Consider the following 15,625-nt stretch of genomic DNA (forward strand, 5'->3'; position numbering starts at 1 on the left):
GAGGGCTGCTAGCTCCTCACACAGAAAGGGCAGTTTTGCAAAGTGTGATCACAACTTAAGGACTCCTTTCTGGTGCCAACACAGAGAAAAGATTATTGCTTTTGCAACTTGGCAGTCAGCTCAGAGGCCAACCCTGTAGTCACGCAGCAGGCATTTGCCCGCGTGTGACAGACGAGCGCATGAAACTCGGAATGGAAGAAATGACCAGACTGGGAAAAAACCGTTGGGGATTCAGGAGCACGCTATCGCTTGTACTTCTGTGTCCCTGCGTTCCATTACTGTGGTTATCATTTGAATGCAGGTTGGGTTTGGGAACAGGGAGGGAGGTTTCTAGCACGGATGGTGGTGCTGGAGCAGTATGAGGCTCTCGGCAGAAGAGCAATGGGCTCTGAGGAGCCCAGTGGCCCAAGTCTTCATCAAACACTGAGAAGTAGCGCATTATGATTCAGACGTTGGTATAAATAGAGAAAAGGCTTCATCTGTGGTTACTTTCTTCTGAGCCCTGCTCTTCCGATCACAAGGCAAGATGACAGCATCTAAGGGGGTCTAATTCCAATATCCTATCCCCAGAGAATTATGTCTTATTTAGAATACGTTGTCTTTTCCTTTTCCCACTAGTGACCTACTGATGAAGGTCACTCGCCAGAGGTCATTTATAAAATCATACAACTCAGGGCCTCTAGAGCCCAGGGTGGAGGCCTTTGCCCACCACAGGGACCAGTCTGGACAGGACATGCATACAGCATGGCTTTTTCAAGAGTCATCACCTGTTCTTCTATATCCCCTTTCCCAGATGTCTTAAAAAGCCTCTCACTGAAGAGAACATGTTTCAGAAGGAAAATACCTTGAAGACTAAAATCTTGCTGTGAATGGATGTCAAGATGAAAATGATGAAGGATATTCCATTTTGTGTTTCTTTAGTCAGGGGTGGGGTAAAATAGTTGTCCAAAGTAAAAATATGGTACAGAGAAGGAAGGAAAACTTGAAGTGTTTTAGGCTTTGGTGTCGTCTTAGCAGTCAACAATCATAATAAATCCTCTCACCTGGCATACCATTATTAGGTAGGGCTACTGAGAATATTCAGGGCCTGAACATTTAAGAAGTGTCATAAGCAGAACTCGCTCCCTGGCACGTGATCACATCCACTATTCTTCACTGGAATAACTGGCTTCAGCAAGCTTCTGCCTCTCTGATCAGGGGAATCCATTGCCAACTTAAGCATCAGATGCCCTGTTCTCAAAACACCAGATAAAGCTCAGACTGTACAGATGGCTTGGAGCCCTTGCTACTTTTGCACGAGACCTGGGTATAGCTCCAGTGCTCACATTGCAGATCCCAACTATCTGACTTCAAGGTCAGTCTGGTCTAGACACTGAGTTCTGGGATAGCCAAGGCTACACAGAGAAACCTGTCTCAATAATCTAGAAAGTAAAGAGAGAGAGAGGAGAGACAGAGACAGAGAGAGGGAGAGAGACACAGAGAGAGAGAGAGAGAGAGAGAGAGAGAGAGAGAGAGAGAAGAAGAAGAGGAGGAGAAGGAGGAAGAAGAGGAGGAGGAGGAGGAGGGAGGGAAGGAAGGAAGGAAGGAAGGAAGGAAGGAAGGAAAGAAGGAAAGAAGGAAAGAAGGAAGGAAGAATCAATCTTAAGATGTAAAGGAGGATTTATGGCTTCTATAAACTATATAAAGAAAACTACCACTCAACTAAAGTTGTGGGTTGATCACCCAGAACAGATGTTTGGTTAATGCTGAAAAATCATATGGTTAACTAAGAAAATTATAACATCAAAAGCAGATGGTTCCGCTATCATAAAAGATTATTGTAATAAACATTCTCTGAGACTAATCTCTACTTTTACCTGGAAGTAAAAAAAAAACCAATAACAAATGAAAATTACTACATGAAATTTAAACGTAAATGTACATGTGTATTTCCTCTGATTACTTGCAATGTATTATAGAGTATGCTATCAGCCATCCAGTAAGTGTAGTACAAAACTTGTTTCATAGACATAGGCAGAGTAAACAAGTTAGGAGTTAGGGCAATGCCCACATAAAATGGTGCTGGCTCCCTGCTGAACAAGAAGGAGATGAGCTGAGTGTGTGAGGCTTTCCTGAGATCCATATCTATTTTAAACTAGCCCTTCTTTACCCTCGGGGTTTACCAATGAGAAGAATCAAGCCCTCATTTGCAATTAGTTAGAAGGAAACAGAACACTCAACTCTGCAGGTGGAATTTAGCAGGAATGGGTTTCACTGTCTTCCTACCATAGCAAAACATACCTGTTCCCATTTAGGCAAACAGTAATTGAGTAACTTCAGTGTATAGGGTACCGTGTAAGTAGTACAGGGGAATCTGTTGATAAAACAACAAATAAAATGCTCTGACAAGAAATGAAGAAGGCAAAGGAATTTGCCTTAGGGATATGGGAAGAGCTACGGCCATGTCCTGGCTGGCCTCCAGGTAGGGTGTCTTGGGATATATGAAGAGGGGTGTTGTAGCACATGTCCTTTTGGTCAAATTTTAAGGCATGTGTATAACATGTTAAAGGAAAGGCTTGTCAGAGGGATGCTTCTAGTAGTGGTAGTAGGAATAAGAAGCAGGAGAACGAACGTCCCAGCACTCAATCAGGGCAAGTAACACCAAGATGGTGGCCTGAGAAGGGTTGGGGCCAGACTGAGGAGTGAGGGAAGCAGAATTGTAGGGGTTCCCTACTCTAAGTCAGAACTGGAGCTCAGCTTCCACCATCGCCCGTAGAGACCCACATAGCCCTAGGTGGGGGCTATGCATATCCCTCACTGATTAATCAAAAGTAGGGGCTAAACTTTTAAAGAAGAACTACGTCCAATTCTTTTCACACTATTCCACAGTTTTCATGAGAGGGCAGTTTCGAAGCTGATACCAACATTGCCTTTTAGGAAAATTAGACAGCTAAATGCGACAGCTAAAGACCAATACCTATGACAAAAGAGACACAAAATTCTGATGATGAGGCTTCATCCCAGAGATGAAAGGGTGGTTTACTTATTTAATGCATGCAAGCCAAACATCATGTATCATATGTACAGAATGAAAGATTTAAAAAATATGAGCATCCCGGATATAGGAAAGCCATAACACAATTCAACAACTCTAGATGTTAAAAGCTTCAAACAGATTGTATATTGAACAAGCATACATGAACATACAATATAATGTACGGTAAGCCCACAACTTTATCATACTGAGTAGGGGAAAGGTGAAGGTATTTTCTTTTAAGTCAAGGACACATATGTAAGTATCTGCTTTCATATCTCTTACTAAGAATAATACAAATAAACAGAGCAATTCAACAAGAGAAATAAAGAGAAGACTAACAAATTGGAAAGGAAAAATTAAAGTCTCTCTTTATGCTCATGGTATGTTTCTATCCACAGAAAAATAGACTCCAAAGAGTATAATTGATAATTCAGTCAGATACAAAATCAACTCATAGAATTCACTAGTTTATTTACACATCAAAGATGAATTGTGGAGAGAAATCATGACTACAATGCTGTTTATAGTAGGCAGAGAAAAATATACCTTTGGATAAACTTAATGGAAGGAGAAAAATTTTGCAGTGAAAAAGCACAAACCACTCATGAAAAATATTGGATAGTACACACACACACATACAAGATGGAAAAAACTCCCATGTCCGTGAATTATAAAAATCAATGCCTTAAAATTTCTATATTACTCAGAGTCAACTTCAGGTTCAAATGCATAAGGCTTAAAGTATATTTCTTAAAAAATAAATACATAAAACAATCCTGGGTGAAATCAGCAAAGTAGGGGTCATCACAATACCTGATCCTAACACTTACTGTGGAGCCATGGACGTCAGTCATGCTGCATCCCAGGAGTAAGTGTATGCACGTACATCTAGATGTTTTCAATGGAGCTACCAATGCTGCACACTGGACTGAGAATGGCCCCTAAACAAGTGATGTTGGGGAAAATCAACACATGTAGAAGACGGAGACATACTCCTCCTCACCCTACACACAAAGCCTAACCTGAAACTTGGAAACTACTGGGGGGGAAAAAACACAATGGAAACAACTCAAAACCTTGTTAAAGGTGATGATTTTTCTGGATTGGAAAACCAAACCTCGGGAAATAGAGGAAACACTTGAAAGCTAGGATCACTCAAATTACAAAGCTTTTGTACAGCAAAGGAAATGATCCGCACACGGAGAGAGAGCTACAGGATGGGAGAAAACACATGCCAGCTTCAAGGGTGACTGGTTCTTAGCCAGAAAATAGAAAGAACTAAAAAAATTAACTTTTAAAATGAACAAATTATGACAAAGGCCCTTCTCAAAAGAACACGGATGGCCAACATACATGGGGGGAAAGTGCTCAGTTAGCCATAGGGGAATACAAATTAAAGCCACTCTGTGATGTCATTTACCCCAGTTAGTAGGGCTATGATCAAAGTGACAAACAATAAAGGCTAATGAGCATGTGGCCAAAAGGGACTCATATTGTTGATGGGAATATAATTAGTACAGTCATTTTAAAGGTGCCGGAAAATACTAAAAATAGTTCCCTGTATGATCCAGCTATCCCACTTCTAAGTATATAACCAGAGGAAATTGAACTAGCTAATCAAACAGGCCTATGTACTCTTGTTTATTGAAGCAAAACTCACAATGGTTAAGTCATAGATTCAGCCTAGCCACCCTCAACAAAATAAACATGCTGTGTATAACAGTGGAGCATTACTCAGCCATAAAGAATAATGGAATCCTGTAATTTGCCATAGCATAGCGCATAGCTAGAACTGGATGGAGGCCATTACATTAGGTAAAATAAGCCAAACTGCACAACCAACCCCTCTCTCTCTCTCTCTCTCTCTCTCTCTCTCTCTCTCTCTCTCTCTCTCTCTCTAAGACAAAGAACAACAATAAGACACTGACATGGAAGTGAAATACTAAGGACTGGAGATTGAAAAAGATGGGGGTTATAGAAAAGAGCAACGAGATTCAGTCACTTGACCCTTTTTACTTCCATGAAGTCAGAACATTAACCACATACAGTTAAATACCTGAGACATGGTACAACATGCATTAATATTTCCAGCTCTGAGGAAAGGAGGAGACAGCCTAGCCTTCTAGATGAGGTGTAGACTCAAAAACGAGCTACAGTACCTGAGGAATGATACTCACAGTTGTCCCCTGGCTTCTAAGTAATAGCACAGATACACACACACACACACACACACACACACACACACACACACACACACACACACACATACGCACGTACAAAATTTTAAGGTTGAAATGTCATGGAGAAAGGACATTAAACACTTTCTTGAGTGAATGAATGAATGAAGGATGGATGGATGGATGGATGGATGGATGGATGGATGGATGAATGAATGAATAATTAGGAGAGAAGGTCAGGGAAACATGGTGCACATGGAGAACCACGTGGGAAGACAGGCTTGCAGGAGTGCAGGGCAGAGGACAGGCAAGCAGCAGTAAGATACCATGGCCAACCATGATAAAACTCTTTGGGGAGAAGAATCCATGCTTCATAAGCCAATTCCTTCCTGTGCAGACTTTAACCTCCACTCCCATCCAAGGACAATCAAGGTGGAGGATGTACTTAAGGGGATGGTAGGTTTTCCTTCTGGGCCTAAGGAGTAGTCACAATTGTCATTTCCCGTAAAGGAGTATGAGGACTTGAACCGGGGCAAAGTCACTAAACTATAGTGATAGCGTGAACTTCTCTGCTTCCCCACAACAGTGCAGTCATGCATATTGGTGCCCAACCGAATCATTGCACCTCTTGAGTCCTCCAACAAGAATCCACCAATCAGCATTGATATGTGCCCCTCAATGGCTCTGCTGGCCTTTTTGAAGCCCTGTGACCCTGGAGGTTATGAACTCATGCTTTAGGGCAGAGCTCTGTGCCTGAGGGGAAAGAGCTGCAGGTTTTCGGTCTCATTAGAGCTCTCTGATCCTGCGGATGCTTGCGAGCTGCCAGCCCACAGTCTAGCCAGGAAGCCAGAGCTAATATACAGGAGCCAGCACCGTCTCTTTGCCAAGCTATGGATTCTGTGCCCTGATACTTTGCTCAAAGCCAGGACTATTGTGTAGATTCTATAATTTAAAAACAACAAACAAAAACAGAAAAACAATTTTCTCCAGCATGTCCCCCAATTCTTCAATGGGTCTTATCCAGAATGATGATAGAAGTTGAAAATCAGCATTGGCCAACTGATCCCCAAAAAGCAGACCACCCTGTGTGTCACACTTGGGTGTCAGCCAGCTGAGAGACTCCACCTGCTCCTCAAAGCTCGCATAATCCCAAATCTGCAGAGGCCTCAGATTCAGGGCAGGACATGAGGGCCCTAACAGTATTGGCACTGACCAGTCCCCCACCCCCAAAGCTGAGGGCTTAGAAGAATATCAGACTTCAGGATAACCCCAGTCTGTGGCTAGTGTCTCCCCCAGCAACTACTTGTGCACACCAAGGAGTTCCCTGCCTTACAAAGGAGGTGACATTGAAAGCAGATCAAGAAGATTTCTTCTTATTGCTTTAATGGTTCCCAAGCAACATTTCCTCTTGCTTTCAGACCAGCAGAAGTGATCAGAAAATGATTAGAGTTTCTCTTGCAGATGAAATTTAGATTTTGCATTTGTGCTGCTTTATGAGCTGAAACTATTTTAAGAGCCAATTTATAGTTTTCTCTACTAAAATTGGATTTAAAAAAAAATAAGCAAGGAGGTTCAGCAATTAGAGGATACCATTAGTGGCTTGCCCTAAGGCAATATTCTGTGTTTACTATTTTCTTTATTTTTTTTAAGAGTTTGTCTTAATTTGATATCTCTTAGCCTAGTCCCATTTTATGAAGCAAGAGAGGAAGGGAGCCACCTTCACAGGGCTAGATGGAGTTTCCTGTGCGTTCACAGAGGGGAGGCCTTTAGGGTTAGTGGCTTCTAGAAGAACTTATTTATCTCAGATCTACTTATTCCTTCAGAAAAAACTTCCTTTTGAGCATTTCCAACATCTAAACCGTCATCGGAAAACACGTTTCTGATGGTCTTCGGAATTCCCAATCATAAATTTATTTATGTTGCCACTTCATATCTGTAATTTTGATACTGAGAAGTATCTCAGTCCCTAAGGCCACTAGAAGTATATGTTTTCCAGTGATCATGACCCACAGGTTGAGAACTGCCGTCTTGGAGTGTCTCGTTAGGAAAGCCATTGTGGAATTTCACCAGAGCTTTCTCTCCCACCAGTCCTGACCTATGACCCCTGAACACAGGGCTATACAAAACTACCTCCCAATGTCCTGCTTATACTAACCTACTACTTCCAGGTCAGGAAGAAACTGTTCTTCCTGAAGAGAACAGAACTTATTCTCTGTATCCATCTCAAGTTGGATACAGAGAATATCCCACTGAGAGCAAAGCATTATACTGATTGGGTCAACAGGGATTACATTTGTCTTCTACAAATAAAGTGATGTCCCTCCTACAGGAACCTACTGGCATCGATTTGCCTCTCCTGGACCCTGCTAGCACCATTACCACTGTCACTGGACCAAGTGCTTTCAGCATCCCTCTTCCTATCCGGCAGAAGCTATGCAGCAGCCTGGATGCCCCCCAAACAAGAGGCCATGACTGGAGGATGCTGGCCCACAAACTTAATCTGGACAGGTGAGTGTGCCCAGGCTTCTGGACCTACGGCTTTCCTTTGGCAGAGGTCCCCAGGACTGAAAGGAGTTAGATCGAAAGTAATAGTTTTTTTCTTCCCACTACATATCTGTTTACATTTTCATTCTGAGAGTATGCATTAAGCTCTTGTTTACCTTGTACTGTGAGCTTCCAAACAGTTCCAAGAGAAGTTCTGGGTTATACGACATTTATCAGTGTCAAGACTTGTGATCTACTTGGTCTAGCTCATGTGCTAAAAGCTCCTGAATATGATGTCTATTCACTAAAGTAATTATTGCTCATCCATCACCAGTTGAACAAGACATAATGTGTGATGAATAATTTACATGCTCACACAAGCACTTGTATTAAGTCATAAAGAGACCCCGAGAGCCTCTGCCTTGTAGAATGTATCTGTCACCTCCAAAGAAGAGATGTGGCGTGACCTGTCAAAGATCATCAGAGTCTGGGCTGGACAGAAAACATACACGCCTCTTGATTTCCTGTTTAGGACAAAACCCACAGACACATTGTCTCTTAAATTATCCTATTCAGAGTTGAGGTTAACAAAGTTAAACAGCGCATGTCCTGTCTGGGGCTGATCTAATTAGGAATAGAGCAATCGTTAAATGGGTTTCACTGGAATCCACTGTAGGACTAATGTCCTTCAAGACAGCCAGGTTTAGCACAGACGTAGAGGAGAAGATAATACTGTAACTAGACCTGTAAGTCCCACCTTTCAGCCACGTTTCCCATTCCCAATTGCAGGTACTTGAATTACTTTGCCACCAAATCGAGCCCGACTGGCGTGATCCTGGATCTCTGGGAAGCACAGAACTTCCCAGATGGAAACCTGAGCATGCTGGCAGCCGTCCTGGAAGAAATGGGAAGACATGAAACTGTAGTGTCCTTGGCAGCAGAAGGACAGTATTGACCACACCGGAACCGACACTGAAGGACAAAATTACACAGGGAGTCTGTGTTCAGGGGAACCACATCTGAGGAGGAAATCCAGATAGGACCAAGGCGCTTTACAGGCAAGATGGCAACAGGAAACGTGGGGGACAGATACAACCACCAAGGTACACGCCCACTTCATTCGGACAGCACCACCACGGGAGCTAAGAAAAGCAATGTGTAAATTTGTACCTTGAATTTAACAATCAATCTAATTTTCTCTTCATTGGGCTGTATGCTGTATGGTACAGGATCTTACAGTTTCCTAGGAAACGCTTTATATTGCTATCCAGATGTATGGATAAACTTTCTTAACAAACCCAGTTTCTACAAATGTTGTTTACATCAAATTGGACAGGGATGCAGACGCTGTCCATAGCTCGTTCTATTTTTGTTCAGATCATTTGAAGTTGAAGCTGTGGACGGTTGATTGTGTCTATTTCAGATTAGTAATTTACAGAGAAATCACAGACTTTTTGCTACAAATCGTGTACATCGAGTGTCTCAGATAATCTTCCCATCAGTGTTCTGTTTCTGAAACGTGTTGGACCAGTATTGCCGTTGGTATCAGGGAAGTGGAGAATCTCAATGTAAAGGAGAAATTGCTAAAATTCCTTACGTGATGGGGGATCCCGGTCGGTGTCCTTTGGGAACAACCTTTGCTGTGGTATTACAGGGAAGGTAGCGACTCAGGTCCCTCCACACAAACATTTCTGTGTCACGTGTGTGTTTGTAATAAGCAATTTCAAGTGTTTTTTGAAAAAAAGTATTATCATTCTTACTGATGATTATCACAACTATTCTAGTGAAAAGATTTTTCTTTTGTTTTAGTTAGCAATACTGTTAGTGTTTGGTGTTGACTGGGCCTGCTTCCCTTTCTTGCCTAAAGAGGTGGGACATGGTCACCAGTTTAGTTCAATAGCTTTTGCTTCCTTGACCTTTGACCTACTATTCTGTGGTGGAAAAGACAGAAACGCTCAGTGGCTATGTCTGCTCTTTCAGCTTGCTTGGTCAGAGCCTTTCTGCTCTTGCTCTTATCATGAGGAGAGTTCTCTATGTAAAGTTCATTTACTTTTGTGGCTGTCTTTCTGGGAGGCAGTGGGACTGTGGGTAACAGTGAACTAGGAATCAGGAAAAGTTATCCTTGTGGAGTTGGTCACTGTCTGGCTGTGTGACTTTGGGGAGAACCCTGAGACTCACTGGAGCTCATTGTCCTTCTATGTAAACAATGGAGTGAGATCAGATCCTCTCAAGGTTCCAGAATGCTGATATCCCATTGGGGTATCATCAGCCTTTTACATCTTGCAGGCAGGATTGACTTGAAAGGGGGATGACTTCAACATGCATTTATTTGTTTGCCTTTGTCTTTGTATCATCGTTGCATGATGTTCACCGAGAGAGGGCATCCTTTTCTTATTGTCTTGACCTTTGGTGGGGCCCTACCCTCCAGCTGACCAACTAATTGTAAATTCTACTTTACTCATTTATTGATCTCTAGATCTCAAGACCATGTCTACTAAAAGCCCATGCAGCTGAAGGACTTGGTGCCATTTTTCTTCCTTTATTAATCTTTACGTTAATAATATTCAGTTGTATTTACAGCCTTTTATTAGCCCTTTAATCCTATAAAATGTTGTACATACCACGAGTTCTCCTTGGGACCATCTTGGTTTTGGTTTGTTTGTTTCTTTGGGGTTTTTTGTTGTTGTTTTGTTTTGTTTTCAATATAGGAACTCCATTCAGCAGATGGTGAATGAAAACTTAGCAACCCCATAGTCACAGTTGCAGTTAAATAGGAAGCACCCATGTCCTTAAGTCAGAGACTTCAAACTGTGGCTGGGGTATACTTTGGGGCTGGAAGTGTCCAGGTTGCTGAGTGGATTCCAGTTGGGAATCGTTTTGCCTAGTGCTCCCTCCAATTCTTTTACTTCCTGATACTCTCCGCCCCTTCCACCGTAGTCATTAAAGAACCATGGATACAGTTGCAGAGACTTCCTTCACGGTGTTTTTCTTCTCTTTCAGAGATGTATCCTCCAATCTCTCTAACCTCATTCATATGTAAGACTCCTGGTTCCACTGATGGTGGGAGGCGGATTCTATACTCCTAAGAAAGCCCAGTGGCTGATGTCTAGAACTATGAGTCTGTTTGAATTTTTAAGAGTTTGATAGATATTCTTAATAAGCAAGAGGAAGAAAGACGGTCATTGCTGCCTCTTGAAACAAAGGTGTGGATGTTCTTCTTCACTACTTGGATTTTGGAACCATCAAAGTAATCCAAACTGAGAGATCTTGACTGGATATTCTGTGTAACTTCAATGCTTTGTGCTAAGTCAAGAGGGACAAACATGTTGCTATTCTGGATAATTTATCCTAAACACCCGTTAAGTAACCATCATAGACATACTGAATATAACCAAAGCAACATTATTGAATCTTTTCAGAGTCCTCATGTTCAAGCATCTAGAGATCCTGGCTTTTCTATTCAGACTCTCACAACAGGAAAAGGAAACATTACTGATATCTTATGAAGGAATCATTTGTCATAAAACTACTTTTCTGTCATGCGAATGACAGTTTCCAAACTAGAACATACCAAACATCAAATAATTTCCTCTTAAGCAGTCCGCTCGTTCTCCTTAGGAAGAAAATAATAGTTGTTAGATTGCTGCTTTCCAACACACCAGGTTCACCTGGCATAGTTCATTTTAGAGGGAGCTTCATCATCACCTCTGTGGCATGTCTGACTTCTACAGAGCTTCTGAGGAAAGCCTTGCTTGCTCTGGGTGGGTAAAAAAAACTAATTATTTGTGCATGGTGCCATCTAGTGGCCTGCCACATAGTTACTCAATTTTATATACAGCTTACAAAAAGTTGACAGTTAAGTACCTGTGGAGTTTGACATAACATTTGTGACAGACGTGGGGGAATTTACCCACGTGCGTAACTCTCTTATTCTCATATTCTTCAGTTAAATCATCTAGTCCACAATTTTCTGGGTATATTACCTCATCAAATTACTCATTCACACCTTAAGTTATTTTCTAGTAATAGACATATATGGAATCTATATTAAAAAGTCTCTGAAAGTTGTCATTCTTTATTTATGAATGCCATTGGGTTTTGCATATTTGAAATCTTTTAATTCCAAAACATTAACTTTTAGAAGCATAAGCTCTAGTCACAAAGAAGCCCCCCTGTCCACCATCTCCACATACATATACGAACGCATGGCATTCCCTTTGGGGTTTTGTTATTTGATTTACTATTTTGATATATATTCTTACTAGGTATTCCAGAACACCCTCAAATCCATCACCCTGTTGCCCCTGCCTCTCTCATGTGGTGGGAGTTTAAGTATGTACCATAGACCTGCTTCAACCTGCTCTGCATCTGGAAATGAGAGTCCTGTGTCTATGGATGTGGGAGTTGTGGCTGTTAATCAAGGTGATAATCTTTCAATGAAGTAGACCTTCTGAGATCAGGAACCTAACGCTCCATGTCCTCGTCTTATCGTTATGACATTAATTCAAATGGGCTTGAGTACATGAGTAGAATCGTGTGTCAAGAAAGTCACAACCCAAACATCTTCAAAGCAGACACATTGTCTCTGCTACACAAAGAACTTCATCCTGACCTGAGCAAATTAATCTCTTCGGGGAAAGAATAATTTGGGAGATGAGAGGTCCAAGATCAAAGTATAGCATTAGCTATTTTCACATGTGCTATGAGTCTATAGATTTTAATTATTCCACTATCAAAGAGTAGAGACATTCTTGAGGGAAAAGTTGCCATGGCTATATTTAGGATCCTCTAGAAAACAGGTATTAAAACTAGGTTTTAAAGACATTTCTTCTAAAAGTGTTTGAAAAGGAAACCTTCAGAGGGTGGGATTTAGACAGTTCACATCTGGAGCAGAGTAGATGGTTGCTACATCTGTATGTGTCTCCGATGAGGACTTGGCAGCTGTGATCCTGCGTCATTCACACCTCCATAGCCACAGGACAAAGGAGAGCTTATAAGGTTGATGTTCTGCCCCAGAATCTATACATATGCCTACAGTCTGTGCTCTGGAGCCAATCAGTGTAGAAGGATGTTGAACAATACGAGAGAACAAGTAAAAAAGATTGACTTGTTGCGAGTCTCCAAGACGAACATGAATTTGAGCTGAGTAATTGCTCCAGAAAAGAGATCCATTCAGAGATAGATACTAATGCAAGTCCAAGGCCCGGGTGGCAAAGGAGGGACTACAGAAACACAGTGGGGGTGGAATTAGGCTTGAGACGCCTTTTCTGAGAAGCTTTGTAAATCAGAATACCATTGTTCAAATCAGTCATTTGTAAAGATGATAATGGCCAATGAGCATCTTATTTTATAGATCCAAAAGAAAAATATTTTTATTATTATTCTCAAGATAATAAAACTGGTTTTGCCTTCTGAGTGCCTCGTGGGACCAACTATCTTATTCCTTTAGTTTTGTATTGTTTTTGTATTTTTAAAGCATACTGAGCTGACATTGACTTATAACTCTTATAACTCTCTGTACAACAAAGTACTGTTTCTCTGCCCCAAGAGATCCGATTGTACCACCTCTGCTTACACTGACCACTTTAACAGTTACCTGAGAATATCATGATGTAATTGGGACTATGAGGAATACACTTATTATGTTCATATGGGCTAAGTAAGCCATATGAAGTTATGTTTCCCAAAATCTGACACTTATGTAAGTTTTGTTAAATGAGTAGAGATGGCCTGCATGTACCTGGGTGGAGTATCTCGTCAAACTAACAGTGTGGTTGTGAATCCTTTAGTCCTTTTGAACAAATGGTTGCCCTTTTTTCCTGAAAACCTATTGCAATGGTCTTCAGAAAGTCCAGTGGGCTTGGCTGCTTCCTTTATTGATCTGTGGTGGGATATTAACAGGCTTATTCAACCAAAGGTATTTTCAGAGGCCTATTTCAGTATGGCTGGGGTATCCTCAGGACAAATAAGACATACTCCATAAACATGCTAGCAGGTAAAGCCAATGAAATGTAAGAGGTGACCTGCAAGTCTTCAGTATACGCAACTATGAAGGAATCTATCCCAAGAATTACCAGAATCCTAAATTGGAAGCTCCTGCCATATATCAGGACAGTCATGGCCAACCCCACTAGTTGTTGAGCAGAAAACCAGGGAGTGTCCTGAGATACAATCAGCTGTCCACCAGCCATGTTATTTACTACGGTACACCAGCTTTTTATATATCATTTGGGAACCTGTGCTAGAGCAGAATTATAAATTGCAGGTTATCGTACTGTGTGACCCATTTTAAATAAGCCTAAACTCCATGTCATCCTTACATGCCAAAGGCCTAATGCCATGGAGCCCGATGACACCCAGCCATGGTGACTGAACTGTGGGCTGGTTGTCCTGATGGGCAGCCTAAGGGACGAGCTCTCTGCCTTTGATCTTCACTCAGCATGAAGATGTGGCAACATCAAAGCATCATGATGAGCCCTGTGCTGTGTTAAAGCAGTTTTAAGATGGCGTACGAAACAAATTCACAGCTAGTAGAACATGCCTTTGCCCTTTCTGTGTTCCTAAAGTCACTAATGGCACCCATAACTGCACATATATGGATTCAGATATTTTTTTCTCCAGATTATTGGAAAGAAAGAGGAGCCAGTTAAACACATGACTTGCGTTCTTTCTTTCACTTGTTCCTAGTCCTACTATGGGTATTGATGCCCTTACCTTTCAGACAATGTATTTAGCCAAGTTGCAGGGAATATCATTACTCTGTGTGTGTGTGTGTGTGTGTGTGTTAGATGTCACAGTGTTGTGTGTATTAAGCTTAATGTTGAGCTGTAAGGAACCAGTCATCTTCCTCCTTGTTCTAAAGAAGAAAACCCATATTCATCAGAGAACAATCCCCAGCTTGCTGCTAAAAAGAGGCTGGGTCACCCTCCTGCTGTCTTCTTTGGACCAGGTCAACTTCAGAAGTATCAGGTTGAAATTTTAAGCTTTGTCAGTTTTTTTTTTCCCCTTCTTTTAGCAAAACAACATGACCTTGGCTTCCCAGATATGGAATCCTTCCTTCCTTCCTTTGTTACAGAATTCTGTCTTGCTGTATCTTCTATGCAATTCCTTTTCTAATGACCCCTCGTGGCTGAGGAGTGCTCTGCAGCACTCCGCTCGTCGCCTTGCTGTGCGGTGGAGGTGAGGGATACCAGCTTTGGGTGTGCCTCTTTTCTCTCCCTGGTTGCCTCACCCAATTTTCCTGCAGTCCCCTTGGTTTGTAAATTGCCTGCATTTACTCTGTCAGCCAACGTGTACAAATGTAAGAAAGAATTTTTAAACAGGTAATAAATTATATTTATAAGCAATAGAGGCTCTGTTTCTTTACAGCACAGAGATGCTTTGTGTCCAGAAGTTATTGGGGATTTTTTTCAGTAAGACAAACAAACAAAAACAAACAAATTAAAAAAAAACAAAAATAAAACAAAAAACCTTTGGGTCTTGTGTGAATGGTAATCATAACCTTCCTCCATGGTAGGGTAAAGTTCTAGAAGGCTGATTCTCTGGCAACATTACACATTGCAATCTCTGGAACAATACCTTGACCCACCTCTAGAGGCACTGGTTCCCTTTGTCTGGATGCAGCTGGTGAGTGTACAAAGGCTTACGGGGGGATACCAGTGAGCAGTTAATACAGCAACACATTCTGGCCCCCTGTGCCAACATTTTCTGGAGCCTATTATAAAACATGGCCATGTGCTACACTCAAAGATCTGATCTCAAGTGGAGTTTGTAAATAATTACAATAATAGAAAACAAAAGAAGCCCCATGAGGCAGCCCAGAGCTATCATGAGTCCCAGAAGATGTGTCACCCTTAGTGCAGGACCTCAGTTACTCGGGTGAGCAAGCAGAAAGTTTCCAGGTTTGACGTGGAAAGCAGCTGTGCCTCTGGGGAGGAAGAGCAGAGTC

General features: G+C 41.8%; 1 protein-coding gene across 2 annotated transcripts in view; it reads left to right on the forward strand.

Annotated features, from left to right (window-relative positions):
• The window catches only part of Unc5c (unc-5 netrin receptor C), a 352,164-nt gene extending 337,141 nt beyond the window's left edge, over window positions 1-15,023 (forward strand). The window contains exons 15-16 of one of the 2 annotated variants that reach the window (XM_032897248.1): window positions 7,523-7,701; window positions 8,467-15,023. In XM_032897248.1, the coding sequence (XP_032753139.1) occupies window positions 7,523-7,701; window positions 8,467-8,632 (345 nt within the window). In that variant the 3' untranslated portion in view covers window positions 8,633-15,023. The remainder of the gene's footprint in view (window positions 1-7,522; window positions 7,702-8,466) is intronic. The other variant, XM_032897249.1, reaches the window with a different exon arrangement.
• The last annotated feature ends 602 nt before the right edge of the window (window positions 15,024-15,625 follow it).

Source organism: Rattus rattus, chromosome 3 (genome assembly GCF_011064425.1).
Source record: "Rattus rattus isolate New Zealand chromosome 3, Rrattus_CSIRO_v1, whole genome shotgun sequence".
NCBI lineage: Eukaryota > Metazoa > Chordata > Mammalia > Rodentia > Muridae > Rattus > Rattus rattus.